Raw genomic sequence first — 15,459 nt, 5'->3', positions numbered from 1 at the left:
ACAGGTGTCACACAGACTGTACTGGAGAGTTAAACACACTGCCCTTCCATCTGCGGCATCATATCACATCACACCACATACACAGTTAAAACACCACAATTCCATGTCTGCAGCGTCATACTACACACCGCACATCGTACGCACAGCTAAATACACCTCCATCCCCGTCTGTTGCACCGCATCACACACGTCACACCATGCATCACACCGGGGAGCGGGAGCGGAGTGGCTATCTCATTACACTACAAATCCGGTGACCTGACTTCGATTTCCGGTGTGTCCAAGCATCGACAGTGGGGAGACAAAAGGGGCCAGATGCGGTAATGACCACACCACCCACCCCGCCGTGTGCCCTGCCGGCCTTCGTAGGTCGCTCGACAAACAGCACTTGCCCTGACAGCCTGTTAAAGGCTACACGGGGGAGCTTTGTCGACTGCGGTGCGTGCGCGTGCCTGGCATACCGCGGTGCTCATGCAGGACGATGAAGTCGTTGACGGCGTTGGCGCAGCACGCCCACACCAGCGCCTGCAGCTTGTGGCCTCCGTGGTTCATCGGCTGAGCGTTCGGCAGGATCAGCTTCATCTCCTGCGGTGGTGGTGGGAGGGTGGTGGTGGTGTGGTAACATGACAGCAAGCGGTCACACGCCGAGTCCGCTCTTCCCACCGGCGTCCGTCCCGGCCACGCTGCTTTCGCCCCCCCCACTTCCCCGCCCCCCCACTGTATCCGACTCGGGTTGTGTTGTTTGTTTTTTCCATTGCGGAAGCCGAGCCGAGCCGTGCCGGTATACGGGGTCGCCAAACCCCGTGTTGGCACAACTGGGATGCACCATTGGAAAAACTTTACTATTTTTATTTTACCAGGTAAGGCCCACTGAGCTATGCAGCTCTTTTCCAGAAGCGACCTGGCCACAAATCATAGCTCAACTAAGTGGCTTATCGCCATGTGGAAATTTATAGCAGCCAAATACTCTTAAACGGACGTTGATTCTAAATGCGGAGGGAAAAACCGGAGGACCTGGAGAGAAATCCACGCGACTCCTCGGAAAGAGGCACGCAACTCCAAATATACAGCAGGCATCAGGGTCAGGATTGAACCTGCGACCTCCTGTATACCAGGTGAGGGAGTTAACATCTCGCCACAGTGGCGCCCCCAATGGTACATCTTTCCGTGACCACCGACCGTGCGTAGTGCTACAGTAGATACATTTTCGATGAACGGAAGGGATCGGTCATCGCGAAAAGGCGGACTGAATCGCGAGGAATGAAGTTGACAAAAGCTGCATGCACCAAACCAAAGTGTCCAACGCTCCACCACTTACGACCCCCCCCCCCCCCACACAGCCTCCACCTTTCATCAACAACCAGATTTCTTCTGGTTAACTCAACGGATGCGAGTTGTCTCACACTGCACAAGCCCGATGATTGGTCGACACGACTCGTGTGAGGTGCAAGGAACTGATTCTAAAGCCGATAGAGAACACGTGTGTGTGTGCGGTAATTTAGCAGTTAGCATGCTGCCCCACAAACCTAGTGACCCGAGGTTTATTTCCGTTCATGGCCAACACCAGTGGCGATTATCTGAACTGGTCCTGGGCCTCCCCTAGATCAACTCAGCCTCAAACGAGTACCTAGTGCGGTGTTTAAACATCATTACCAGAGAGATAAAGGTGGCCAGTTGTGGTGCTAGCCACCTACACCCTCGCAAACAGCACCTGTCCCAAAAACCTGTTAAGGCTATATGGGGGACCTCTGTCTTTGCGCACTTGTACACATGCAATACACGAGGACCCACATTCCTCGTGTGACCCCAAACCCTGTAGCCCCTGTGACCCCGTGCCCGCACCTTGATGAACTGCTTGAGGAGGGAGCTGGGGTCGCGTGAGGTCGTCGCCATGATGTGTGGGTCCTTCACGCCGGCTCAGCGGTACTCGTCATCCATGTGGCTGCTCACTCCTACTGACACGGGGGGGGGGGGGGGTGGATAGAAAGAGGTGGTAGATGGGGCAGGGGGGACGGAGAGGGTAGGTTATCATTTGCCATACTTCACCGTGCAGGTGAGTGAAGGTGTGTGTGTGGGTGGATGGATGGAAGGAGCGACCAGGAATGGTTGAGAATATCACTCTGCAGTGATCGCGTTGATTTTGTGTAGCGAGCTGAGCAATAATGAGACCTGGATGAGTCCCAATTGCAAGAGTGGGTGGGTGATATGGCAGGTGAGTGGGTAAATTGAGTAAAATGATGAGTGAGTGAATGAGTGCGTCAGTGCATGTTAAACCTCTTTGTTACAGCACGTAGCCAACCGTGGTAATCGGAAGTGTGACAAACTAACCACAAAAAGTAGTTCTCAAGAAATGAGTTTGTCAATCTAGACGATGATTTAAAAGTGCAAAGCTCCAGTGGCTTCCTAATATTGTAAGGAAGACCGCTCCAGAAGGAAGACTGCTCCAGAAGCACACGTTATGTGGTGACCACGGCCTTCATTTGACATTCCACCAAAATTTACGCCAGCCATCACACACACACGGCCGACTCTTTTTCCACGTTCACGCCACGGGATTTTTCAAAGTCCACTTGGGAAGCAATCGCCGTGCAGTATTTACGGTCAACGCAACTGCGGCATTAAACCCATTAAACCGGTGGGGGGGGGGGGGGGGGGTTGAGGGCCCGCCGTTCTCGAACCGCGAACCTCCGCGGCAAAACACGGTGCCACCGCTTGGCAGGAAGGACCGACGGCGAGCCGGGGATGCGCGCCGACTCGGCGTGTCTAGCGGGCGGAGACGCACGACGCTTATCCCTCTGCCTCGGGAGTCTCGCGGGAAGGAAGAGAGAGAGAGATGCGAGGAGACGTGATGGTGAGGGATGTGAGATCACCCTCCCCTCCCTGGTCGAACTCCACGGCCTTCTGGAGTTCAAGCGCCTCCCACCGCAGGTCCGTAGGCAGCACCAGATTTTCTTCGGTGACGACGTCAGGGGGACAGGGGGCAGTGGGTGGGGGGCGGGCAGGGGATAATTAACAAGGAAGAAAAATCATGCGCACACATGGATTCATTCGGAAACGCTTTCCAACGCGCGGTTGTCTTCTCGCCTGTATTGTCAGACCGTTTTGTCCCATCTTAGTCCGTCTTGCGTGTCTCATTGTCTCTAGATCCGTCTCTAGTCTGTCTTGCGTGTCTCAACGTCTCTAGTCTGTCTCGCTGTCTCTCGTTTGTCTTGTCGTCGCGAGCCCATCTCTAGATCCGTCTCGCCGCCCGTTACCATCGAGCGCCCTCTTGAGCCGCGCCTTCTCCTCTACGAGGACCTTCTTGGCCTCCTGCGCCTTGCGGTAGAGGTACTCGCCGTGCAGTTGCGCCTCCTCAGCTGCACCACCAAACAAAGACAAAGATCCCCCATGTAGCCTTCGACAGGACTGTCGGGTGCAAGTGCTGTTAACGAGCAGCACCTTTGATACACGAAGGGGGGTAGGTGGCCAGCACCACATCCGGCCGCCTTAATTTCCCCAGTGGCGATGTTTACACAACGCACCAGGTACTCATTTGAGGCTGAGTTGACCAAGGGGAGGCCCAGGAACGGAATCGTCACCAGTGTTGGCCGTGAGCGGGAATTGAACTCGGGTCGCTGGGTTAGTAGTGCAGCGTAGTGCTAATCGCGAGACGACCATAAACAACAACCGCCATTCGCCACGAAGTGGTGGAGATGTCACCACGGCGCTCGTGCCAGGCTACGTGCAGGTTAAGGCCACATGAAGCGTCGAACGCCCGCTGGCAGCAGGAGGTCACAGACAGACAGACCCAGGTTGCCATTGGTTGCTTGACTGAGATGACTGGCCGATGCACCACCTGTGCCCCCTACTGTGCTACACTACCGCTCCCACCTACACAAACTCTCTTGGGCTATACTCTTTGGTTCTTTCGGTAAAGTCACATAGGCATAAAATATAAAATAAATTAAATCACGACGTTTCGGGCACAACACAAGCGTCCATCATCAGGTGGGACAAACCACAGCAAGAAACAATTGCCGACGTGGGCAAAAGAGCTGCTGTAAACAAGAGACTATATAGGTAAGAGAAGGGGGGAGGATCAGGGAGGAGAGATAGAGAGGGGGGGTATGAGGGGAGTGCTGAAGAGAGCGGGGCTGGGAGTGGGAAGCTTAAGAAATTAGAGATGCGGAAAGTTAAGGCAACACCATAAAGCAGTTAAGGTTTTACCTGGTTAATAACATTCTTCCAATGATTACTCAATTTGTATCCATCTTCTCGGTTGAAGTTATGTCTGTGTTTATATATCTGGATGGCTTGATGAACAAACCTTTGATAGTAGCCCGAAGGTTTGCAGAGCGGCACCACGATACTCCTAGCGACGTCGTTGATTAATGTCTGTAATTAATATCGATGGTGAATCTCTGTAATTAATATCGATGATTCGATTCCACGAGAACAGATTCCACAAGAATCGATTCCACAACTATTTTAGTAAAGCGAAGTACGCGATTCGATTCAAACGTGTTCGTTCCGGTCTCATCAGAATCGGTATTGATTCTGTGCTGGAGGAATCCAATGAGCTATAAAGCTCTTTGATCACAGATGTGCCAGTAGGGGGCACGGGGTCAAACGTCACAACAACAAACAATACAAAAACGATAGGAGTGCAAAGGGAATGGTAGCAAACCACTAAAAATAGGTTAAATAAACCATAGAAGTTCATACTCTTTGGTTCTTTCGGTAAGAAGTCTCGTTCTCCGTTCCACCCACTACAACTGGCGTCAGAAGTAGCCAAATAGTAAGATGAATCGCTATAATGGAGACGCGAAGAAAAAACTCGTACCAGGGCTCCAGTGGAAGAGGAGGACGACTCAACACCACCGGGGTTGGCAGCCCCGGAAGGGGGAGGAGAAGCGACGCCGGCGAGCTGCTCACTGCCCGGCCGCCCGGCGGCTCACCACCGTCGGAGAGGGCGCTTCAGGTGGCTCACTCCCGCCTCGCCCAACTCCTGCACGCGGCGGCATCCATCCTCGACGAAATACATCGCGGGTTATAACCACAACAAATATAACCACAATCACTGCGACCATAATCGCCATAACCACAAATATAACCATAACCACCAGCTACATAACCACAAGTATAAACACTACTGCCACAAATATAACCATAACCACCACAACAACCACAATGATGCTGATACACTCTCACACCATGTGGGTCCCCTTCTCTCCTTGTGTCTCCCTGTGGGTGAGTGGATGGGTTGGCGAGAGAGTCGGTGGGTTGGCGAGAGAGTCGGTGGGTTGGCAAGAGAGTCGGTGGGTTGGTGAGAGAGTGGGTGGGTGGCAGAGTGAGTGACCGGTGACAGAGTGAGTGACCGGTGGCAGTGGGTGACCGATGACTAAGTGGGTGGGTGGCAGTGGGCGACCGGTGACGAAGTGGGTGCGAGAGTGGGTGGCTGAGTGGGTGGCCGAGTGGGTGGCTGAGTGAATTGGTGAGTGGATGAGTGCCAGAGTGGGTGGGTGAATGGCTGAGTGGGTGGGTGAGAATCAGTATGTTTTTGCTGGAGGAATCCGATGAGCTATGAAGCTCTTTTTCATAGATGCCCAGAGAGTGGCTGAGTAGGTGGCTGAGTGAGTGTCGGTGGGTATGTGAGTGGGAATGAAATCTAACCTGCACCTCTGCATTGCAAGTCCAGCGAGCTAACGCCCTGCGTGTGATGGGGTAAAGTGTGGGCATGGCCACTTTGCTCCAACACGTCCGGACCAGCGTGGAAGAGTAGACCAAATACCTCTATATAGCGGCCTCTAGTGGATGCCTTTCCAGCAGCAGGCGATTCGCCTCCACAACAAACCCGTCCCTCCAGGGATAAAAACACACGGCAGTCTGGGAGTGCCTCTCATCAGCTATGGCTCAACACGAGGGCCACTCTGGGGCCGGTTTCCACCGTCAGCGCCTCATCAGCAGCAGCAGGGCCGGGCTCTGCTTGAAGCAGCGCCGTGAACTCAGCAGGCGTCTAGGACGTGACGGCTGTGGGCCAGGCGCCTCCTCCTCTGTCTCCCCCCACCACCGCCGCCACTGCTGATGTGTGCACACCGCGCGAGGTTCTCACCTTCAGGCTGAGTCGACGTAGAGGAGGCCCAGCGAGCCGCAGCTTCAGAAGCTTTCGCGAGCCACTGACGGTGGCCGTGAGCGGGAAACCAAATCAGCCGTTCGCCACCCACAATCCACAGCGCGCGCCGCCTCCACTCGCCCCCTGCCTGACCGGAAGTAGCAGCGGGGGAGGGGGGCGGGGCATGGGGGGTGAGGGGGCGGGTCACGAGGGGGAGGGCAGGGAGGGCAAGGGGGGGTGAGGGGGAGCATAGAGGGGGTTCGTTAGGTGGAGAAAAAGGGGGGGCATGGGGGGTTGTGAGGGGGCATGGGGGGTTGTGAGGGGCATGGGGGGTTGCGAATGTGGAGGGGCGGGGGGGGAAGGGGGGTCACGAGGAGGGGCAGGGGGGGCAGGGGGGTAGCGAGGGGGAGAGAAATGGCGGACCATGGGGCGTGGTCGCGAGGGGGGGCAGGGGGGGAGGAGCTCAGGTGTGAGGGGGAGGAGCTCATGGCTCTGACGTCACGGGGGGCGTGGTTACCTTGGACCACCCCTGCCTCTCGCGCCACGTGCTTCCGACTGGCAGTTTGGCCGTTAGAGAGACGCGGACCGACCCCAGAGCAGGAGTGGAACCGAGCTGTGGGTGAGTGGTGGCGGTGGTGGTGTGAGTCTCTCTGTGCAAGTCTGTGTGTGTGTGAGGCTTTCTATATGAGTCTGTGTGTGTGTGACTCTCTGTGTGTGTGTGAGTCTCTCTGTGTGAGTCTGTGTGTGTGTGAGTCTCTCTGTGTGAGTCTGTGTGTGAGGCTCTGTGTGTGTGACTCTGTATGTGTGTGAGTCTCTGTGTGAGTCTGTGTGTGTGTGAGACTCTCTGTGTGTGACTCTCTGTGTGAGTCTCTGTGTGTGTGACTCTCTGTGTGACTCTCTGTATGTGTGAGTCTGTGTGTGTGTGTGACTCTTTGTATGTGTGAGTCTCTGTGTGTGTGTGTGTGAGTCTCTGTGTCTGTGTGTGTGTGAGTCTCTGTGTGTGTGTGTGAGTCTCTGTGTGAGTCTCTGTGTGTGTGAGTCTCTGTGTGAGTCTGTGTGTGTGTGTGAGTCTGTGTGAGTCTCTGTGTGTGTGAGTCTGTATGTGTGCGAGGCTCTGTGTGAGTCTGTGTGTGTGTGGAACGGTCGTAGAGCTGACAGCGCGCCGCGCTATGAACCCGGCGACCCCGAGTTGGATTCCCTCTAAAGGCCAACAGCAGTAACGATTATCTGAACCGGTGCTGGGCCTCCCCTAGGTTGACTCAACCTCGAATGAGTACCTGGTGTGGTGTGTAAAGATCGCCACTGGGGAGACAAAGGCGGCCGGGCGTGGTGCTGGCAATCCAACCCCCTCGTGTGTCGTGCCGGCCTTCATACGTACTGCTGGCTAACAGCACTTGCCCCTACAGCCTGTTAAGTCTCTACGGGGATCTTTGTCTTTGGTGTCCCATACTGGCAGGGGGAGGAGTGGTGGTGTTAATGTTGGTGGTATTAGTGGTGGGGGTGCTCGTGATGGTGGTGGTGTTAGTTGTGTTAGTGATGGTGGTGTTAGTGATTGTGGTTGTTAGTAGTGGTGATAGTGGTGGTGTTACTGGTGTTAGTGATGGTGGTGTTGGTGGTATTAGTGATGGTGGTGTAAGTGAGGTGATTGGATGCCATGGTGGTCCCCATCTTTAAGAAGGGAGACCGCACAGACTGTAACAACTACAGGGGCATCTCACTCCTCAGTGTGCCGGGAAAGGTCCTGGCAAGGATTATTCAACACTGCCTTACCAGGCATGCTGAGGAGAGGCTTGCGGAGCCCCACTGTGGTTTCAGGAAAGGGTGGTCCTGCACAGATGCCATATTTTCTGTCCGTTTGCTAAAGCAGAGGTGTAGGGAATTCCAACAAGACCTACATCTCTGCTTTATTGACCTGGTAAAGGCCTATGACACCATCAGTAGGCCTGGGCTCTGGGTTCTTCGTGCTTTCGGAGTCCCTGACCCGCTGCTCACGATCTTTATGGACCTTCATTATGGTGAGCGGACCTGGGTAAAACTACATTGCCGGGAGTCGGAGCCATTCCCTGTTCACCTTGGGGTGCGACAGGGATGTCCTCTGGCTCCAACATTATTTAACATCTATTTCGACCACGTAGTTCGTGAGGCCTTCAGTAGCTGTACCGGAGGAATTTCCATCTGGTACAGATACAGTGGGAGGCTGATTAATGCCCGGATGCCGTCAAGGGATGGCTCCCTATTGGTCAACCACGTTATGTATGCCGATGATGTGATAATTGCGGCTCACTCAGAGAAGGAGTTGGAGGCGCTGCTGCTAAAACTGGAGTGTGCCACTAAGAGGTGGGGCCTTACCATCAGCCCCACCAAAACGAAGCACCTGCCTGGGTATATTGTACCATCGGGCACTCCACCTCCACAACTCCCAATCGGTGATGGGGCAGTTGTGGAGAGAGTGGAAAGTTTCCCATACCTGGGCAGTGTGCTCATGACCGTCTCCGGTTTAACAGCAGAGGTCTCACTCCGAATCAGTCGAGCGGCATTATCTTTTCACCAGTTGCGTAACGCTGTGTGGAAGCTACCTGGTCTGTCGCTCCACACGAAGCTTCGGGTCTTCTCAGCCACAGTCATTCCCTCCCTTCCCTACGCTTGTGAAACGTGGACTCCCCTAATGGAACATCTTTGCCGGTTAGAAACGTTGAGGCTGGCCTGCCTCTGATCAATCCTGGGTTTAACCAGGCTGGATTGTGTGAGGAACTCACAAATCCTCGAAAGATCTGGACAAAGCCTCATCAGTGAGCTCCTCCGGCAGGCAAGGCTGCGTTGGCTGGGCCATGTAGCCCGCATGCCCAATCACCGCATGCCCAAGCAGCTTTTATTTGGCCGGATCGAGGGGGCTGAAGGGACGCAGCACGGGCTAGAGAAGAGATAGAATGATGTGGTACAGCAGGATGTGGAGCTGAGTGGACTTGCCGATAACTGGTACCAGCTGTGTCAAGATCGGCCTCTGTGGAAGAGGCTCGTGAAGGACGCTACTGGGCAGTTGGAGGCAGTCGCCCTCCAACAACAACAGAGAGCGCAGGAACGACGCTCACAACAACGAGCAGAGCGCCGGATGGCTAAAGCACAGCAAGTTGGCACAGTAAGGGGCACAGGTGGTGCATCAGCCAGTCATCTCAGTCAGTCGACCTGTGGCACCTGGGTCTGCCCCGTGACCTCCTGCCAGCGGGCGGGCGTTCGACACTTCACGTGGCCTCAAGGTGCACATGGCCTGGCACAAGCGTCGTGGTGACATCACCGCCACTTAGTGGCGAATGGTGATTGTTGTTGTTGGTGTTAGTGATGGTGGAATTTTTGTTGCTGGTGTTAGTCGTGGTGGTGTTAGTGATGGTGGTATTATTGGTGCTGGTAGTGGTGTTCGTGGTGGTCTTAGTGGTGGTGTTAGTGTTGGTGGTATTATTGGTGGTGGTGTTAGTAGTGGTGTTAGTGATGGTGTTAGTGGGGTAGTGTAGCAGTTAGCGCGCTGCGCTAAGAACCTGGCGACCTGGGTTTGATTCCCGCTCACAGTCAACATTGGTGACGATTATCTGAACTGGTCCTGGGCCTCACCCTAGATTGACTCAGCCTTAAATGAGTATCTGGTGCGAGGTGCAAACATTGCCACTGGGGAGACAAAGGCGGCCGGGCGTGGTGTTGGCTACCCACCCCCTCGTGTGCCGTGGCGGCCTTCATAGGTGCTCGCGGACAGCACTTGCCCCAACAGTCTGTTAAGGCTATACGGGGGATCTTTGTCTTTGTTCGTGGTGTTAATTGTGGTGTTAGTAGTGGTGTTCGTAGTAGTGGTGTTCGTAGTGGTGGTGTTCGTAGTGGTGGTGTTCGTAGTGGTGGTGTTGGTGGTGTTAGGAGTAGTGTTAGTAGTGGTGTCCGAACAGAGGAGCAACGCTCACGACAACAACCTTTGAGCCGGGCATCTAAAATGCAGCAAGTTGGCACAGTCATCTCAGTCAGACAACTCATGGCACCTGGGTCTGACCTGTGACCGCCTGTCAGTGAGCCTTCGGCACTTCACGTGGTCTCAAAGTGCACCTGGCCTGGCACAGGCGCCGTGGTCACATCACCGCTACTTAGTGGCGAATGGCAGTTGTTGTTTTTTGTATTTTTCGTATTGTGTGACTGGTGAGGATGTGAGTCCGTGTTGATGAGAGTCCGCATTGTGACGTGACGTGGGTTTAGACATGGGTGTGTCATGCCCCTTCAACTCTGCGTGTCCCTTGCCTCTGTCTGCCGCTCTCCACACAGAGACCCGGACCGCGCGAGAGACACCGTGAGCTCTGAGCACCCTCGTCTGCAAGTTGCTACCATGGAGGTACATGTGGCTCCTCGACTCGTGTGGTGAAGTATGGGTGGACGTGTGTTCTCCCCTCTGCGTGTGCCTACCTGTCACCTGTATACCTGGGTGTGCTTCTCCTTGCCCGCCTAAGTGTGTGCGGGTCTATCAGAGTGTCTCTCCGAGATTCTGTTGGTGTACGTGCCCGTCTACGCGTGAGCATCTACAGCGCTGTTATCTATCCACTGATGGATGAACGCCTCCCTCCCTGAGACCCTACTACCCCTCACATCCTGTGATGGAATAATCCGCCAAGCGCCGATTTCGTCGCACCATCTCTCTGGCGGCTCTCCTCTCTGATGTGTTCTGTTCCTTGGTTGTCGCTCCGTTATTATTCTTGACCGTGAGCCATTGTTGTCCCTCCTAGCCATGGCTCGTCCGGCCCGAGTCCCACTCACTCCTCTTAACAGTTTGAACGATCCCATTGACCTGCGTGTGACCTCGAAATCCACACGTCTTTCATTGTAAATCCAAGCATGGCAACTGATATTGGCCAAATATCCCAACGCTGAGAACTGGCAACATCTCGGCAGGACCCTCCTGAATGTGGAGCCCAGGATGTCAGAGATGCTGGCTCAGTGCTCGCCCACTGCACTTGCTCCAACATCTTAATCAAGCCCATGTGGTGGACCTTTGTCTTTGTGTGTGTAGATCAGCCGAGCTGGAGAGGCTCGGAGTAACGGCGAGTCTTGCACCACGTGGAGTGCGCTGTCCTCAGCGCGCACCGGCTCCATCCGCAGCAAATCGCCACAAGGTAAGAATAGAAATGAGTGACGTCAAGATGGCCACGCTGAATGGTGGGACATCACGACGGTCATGTTTCAAGGGGGACGTCACAGTGACCATGATGCATGGGGGACTTCATGGTGGCCATGTTGCATGGGTGATGTACCGTTCGAATTTTGCCGTTCTCTGGTCTAACACCGACGAGACAAGGTCATAAAGAAGGCTGTCTCTGGTGCGGGCCAGTCAGTTTCAAAGACAATGCCCATATATTATCGGAGCATGTTTGTTTGCATATTTTTCAACAAGTACGTGTGGTAAATGCAGACTTGATGCCTTGCAAAAGGTATCTATTTGGTGTTTGAACATATTAACACCTGTTTTTGTGCCAGAAAGGGTAAAAGCTATTCTTATTTCATAAAATCCTTCTTGGCATACCTGTGTTATATTTATCTAATTCGTTAACCCCGTTTTCAAACCCAAGCAACCTAAGATGTCCTCAGAGCTGCATATAGCTGGACATCGAACAAAGATGATCACTGCATGGCACGCTTTCAGATGTGCTTCTGCAGTCATCTGGAATGCTCTTCCGACATTAGGCAGCCACTGGAGCGATGCACTTTTAAATCAATAATTTTTGCGAACTTGTTAGTTTGTTGCCTTTCCCCCTCACTTCTGATTAGCAGGGCTGCCGAAGCACGGTTTAACATACGGACATAACTGGTATTGGCCAAAACATCCAAATCCCCTGCAAATTCCTCAAATTGGGATCACACAGCAGACGTAATGACAGCAGCGTCGCCCCCATTCTCTGTAAAGCATCTGCAGGAACCTCCTGAAAAGGAATCTTGAGACTTTTTGAGGCTGTGCTGCTTAAATGAAAGATCACCGACAGCTGTTGTTATTCTCTTGCCTGCAGCAATCCTGGCTCTCTTTGGCCCACAAATGACCCACCGGGAGAAGCTGGAGCTTGTCGCCATACAGGAAGTATGGTACTTTGCGCTCCGTAACAGATCCCGGGGACACAACAACGATGGATACGACGACCACGAACATCATTACATTCCGGTGAGACTCGCCACAAAGCCCGCGCCGTGGGGGCGGTCACAGGGCGCAGCGGTCGCGGGGTTTGTGGCTTCTTGTCATTGCAATTTAAGCAGCAACCAACCAGAGAAAGCACACGTGCACTCTCCCACACACTTCACAATCAGAAGTTTATTTCCCAAGTTAAGCCCATTGAGCTAAAGAGCTTTTTTTAGGGTGACTCGGCCAGCAGACATCAGAGCATTCCACAATTACAGATTTAAGAAAACCAAATACTTAATAAAAGCAATTATTCCGTAAAATAATGCTCACATGTTGTGATTTTCAAAATATAGTCAGTCTAAATTTGTGTAATTTTGTGCAGGTCCACCATGAGCACCTTCACTACCGCTATGAGGTGCTGAAGAAGATTGGGGATGGAGCTCAAGGCCAGGTGATCCGGTGCCTTGACCACAAGATGAACACCCTGGTGGCAGTGAAGATCTTGAGATCACCATTGAGGTAAGAATTCAGAGTGGTGTCGTCACAAGGACGACGTTGTTGTTACGTCAAGTGCTGTGGGCGGCCGTGTGATGAGGTGGTGACAAGTCGTGCCTCACGTAGAGGGTCCCCGGTTCGACTCCTGACTCGGGTGTCCTCCTGTGTGGAGTTTGTATGTTCTCCCCCTGTTCTGGATCAGTTCACTCTTACATTACATTAAGTCTTCATTTAACCCGGTAGATGCATTCCTGAAAAGTGCCGCATTAAGGGAAAGCACATTAAGCAAACATAATATCCCCATATATAATGTAACGATAAAGTTTTGCAAGATAAAATACACGCACACAGTGATGTAAAGAGATCAATAACGGAGGGCATGCTGTCACGTCACGTGATCATTCCGCATTCCGCCTACTGTGTCATACCGCTCAGCCTTGCAATTTTATAGCGGGCACATTCCACGTTATAATGGGCGCTTTCCTGCATTAGAACAGAAGCATTCCGGATTATAATGGGTGCGGTCCGTGTTATAACAGGAGCCTTCCATGTTATCATGGGCACGTTCCACGCTATAAAAGTCGTGTTCCACGCTGTAATGGGGTTGTCCCATGTCATAACGGGCGTGTTCCGTGTTATAACGTGTGCGTTCTGCGTTATAGCAGCTACATCATGGGACCTCCTTTGCCAATACCAAAATATACTCCCAAAGAAGGTCCATGATGTAGCCGTTCACCCTGAGCTCTCATTACTCTGATAACGCTTGTCTTTGTGCTGTACGCCTTTTGGCGTCCTCTGGTCTAACATCGTTTTTGAGACGAGGCTCAAAAGAAAGCTGTCTCTGGTGTGGACCAATCAGTTTCAAAGACAATGCATATATTATCAGAGTATGTTTTTTGTTTGCATTCTGACCACAAGTATTATGGTTAATGCAGACATGATTCCTTGTAAAAGGTTTCAGTTTGGTGTTTTAACATCTTAACACCTGTTTTGTTGCCAGAAAAAAATGGAAAATCTATTCTGATATTTTGGTACTGGCAAAGGAGGTCCCATGATATTCCACGTTATAATGCCTTGCTCTGTGAGAGCCACATTCAGTCACGACTCAGCTGTGGCTCAGTCTCTAAAACTCAGGCTCAGCTCTCGCTCAGCCGTGGTTTGGCTCAGGCTTGAGCCGCTCAGCTGCTGTTAAAGATACATGAGTGGCTCAGCCGTGGCTTGGCTCAGCTTCTGGGAATCCTGAGTGTGGCTGGGGCCATGCTCGGAGTCGGCTCAATTCACACATTAGGGAATCACTACGTTCAGGCAACACCCCAAACCCCCTTCTATCCCTTGCTTATTTGATCCTCTTCCCGATCCTTTCTGGAACCTTCCATGAGCGCGCTATCGGAACTCACAATGCCATTACACTTGGGGAACGCATATTTATTTATTTAATTCGGAATAGAATTTGTTTCTGGTCATTCCTTTAGCAAGTCTAAGTCATGATTCATTTGTGGATTTTCTCTGCACAGCTCCAAGGATGATAAATTTCAGAGAAAGGAGCTCCAGATGGCTCTGGAACTTCAGGGCGAGGGCAGTGATGAGGAGTACAACGTCATCAAAGTCCTGAACCATTTTGACTTCAGAGGACACCACTGCATTGTCCTGGAGCTGTTGAAGTACGTACCATGTGTTCCCACCGCCCCCCCACCCCCCATAGCGTGGTTAATTACATTAGCTAAACTAAAACTTTTATTTAACAGGTAAAGCCCACTGCCCTATCAGTTATTTTTCACAAGCGGCCTGGTTACAAATTATAGCAAAAAAAAGTGGCTTATGTGGAAATGTATAGCAGCCAAATACTCTAAACACAAGTTTCTAAATGTGGAGGGACAAACCAGAGAACCCGGAGAAAAATCCACGTGACCAGGGGTAGAACATGCAAACTCAAAATATACATGCGTCACGGTCGGGATCAAAGCCCCGATCTCTTCCACACCAGGGGAGGGTGGTAACGTCACACCACCGGGGCTAGATGTTACTTTTGGGATTCCTGTGCCACCCACGCATTGCGGTACTGTGGAGCTGTCATGTGTCCCGGGTGCACGAGGCCACTCCTCTTTTCTCAATCAGCCCTGCCCACTTTTATATAGCCACGCCTCCACTCGATCAGCAGGTTGGCTGCAGCGCAGTGGTGACGCTTGTGCCCCTCGGTGAAAATCCCTGAGTTCGATTCTCAACTCGGACGCCTTTCTGCGTGGAGTTTGTATCTCCTAATGGATAATTCCACCACCCGGAAACAGAGCCAATGAAAGCAAGTGGACAGATGTGCTAACTGATTTGGTTCATCAGCAAACCGATGACCTAAACCCACACTGAGCTATGAATCATATTAGTCGTGAATGTGCAAATATAATATTAATATTGTCGTTATCAGAATCCACGCAGTATTGCAGGGTATGACACTGACGCTGCTTCGTTGTTGTCATTGTTGTTGCTGCTGCTGCCTCTTTCACAGGGAGAGCCTCTATGATGTGATTACGGAAGCGGGGTTCCGGAAATTGCACATGGGGATGGTGAAAACTTACACCAGGGGCATCCTCAAGTTCCTTTGCCACACCAAGGCCAGGAGCATCATCCATGCGGACATCAAGCCAGTGAGTGGACACAGCATTCAGCGTGACTTTGTTCCGGAGTTGTGTCATTATTGGGGACTCGGTCCATAGAGAAAACTAACCACGTTGGTCACAGGGTCGATGTG

General features: G+C 52.5%; 1 protein-coding gene across 1 annotated transcript; it reads right to left on the bottom strand.

Annotated features, from left to right (window-relative positions):
• Window positions 1-205: 205 nt before the first annotated feature.
• Window positions 206-3,351, bottom strand: LOC142923866 (U3 small nucleolar ribonucleoprotein IMP4-like). Its single transcript, XM_076064835.1, has 4 exons — window positions 3,255-3,351; window positions 2,686-2,951; window positions 1,843-1,952; window positions 206-585 (listed from the first exon to the last, which is right to left on the bottom strand). The coding sequence occupies exons 3-4, from the start codon at window positions 1,891-1,893 to the stop codon at window positions 412-414; spliced, it is 225 nt and encodes a 74-aa protein (XP_075920950.1). The 5' UTR covers window positions 1,894-1,952; window positions 2,686-2,951; window positions 3,255-3,351; the 3' UTR covers window positions 206-411.
• Between the last annotated feature and the right edge of the window lie 12,108 nt (window positions 3,352-15,459).

The sequence above is a fragment of the Petromyzon marinus genome, unplaced genomic scaffold, assembly GCF_048934315.1.
Source record: "Petromyzon marinus isolate PM22_M1 ecotype Great Lakes invasive population unplaced genomic scaffold, UKy_Petmar_22M1.pri1.0 PM_Scaffold_8, whole genome shotgun sequence".
NCBI lineage: Eukaryota > Metazoa > Chordata > Hyperoartia > Petromyzontiformes > Petromyzontidae > Petromyzon > Petromyzon marinus.
Note: the sequence above shows the minus strand (reverse complement) of the source record. Positions and strands in the feature narration are given on the sequence as shown.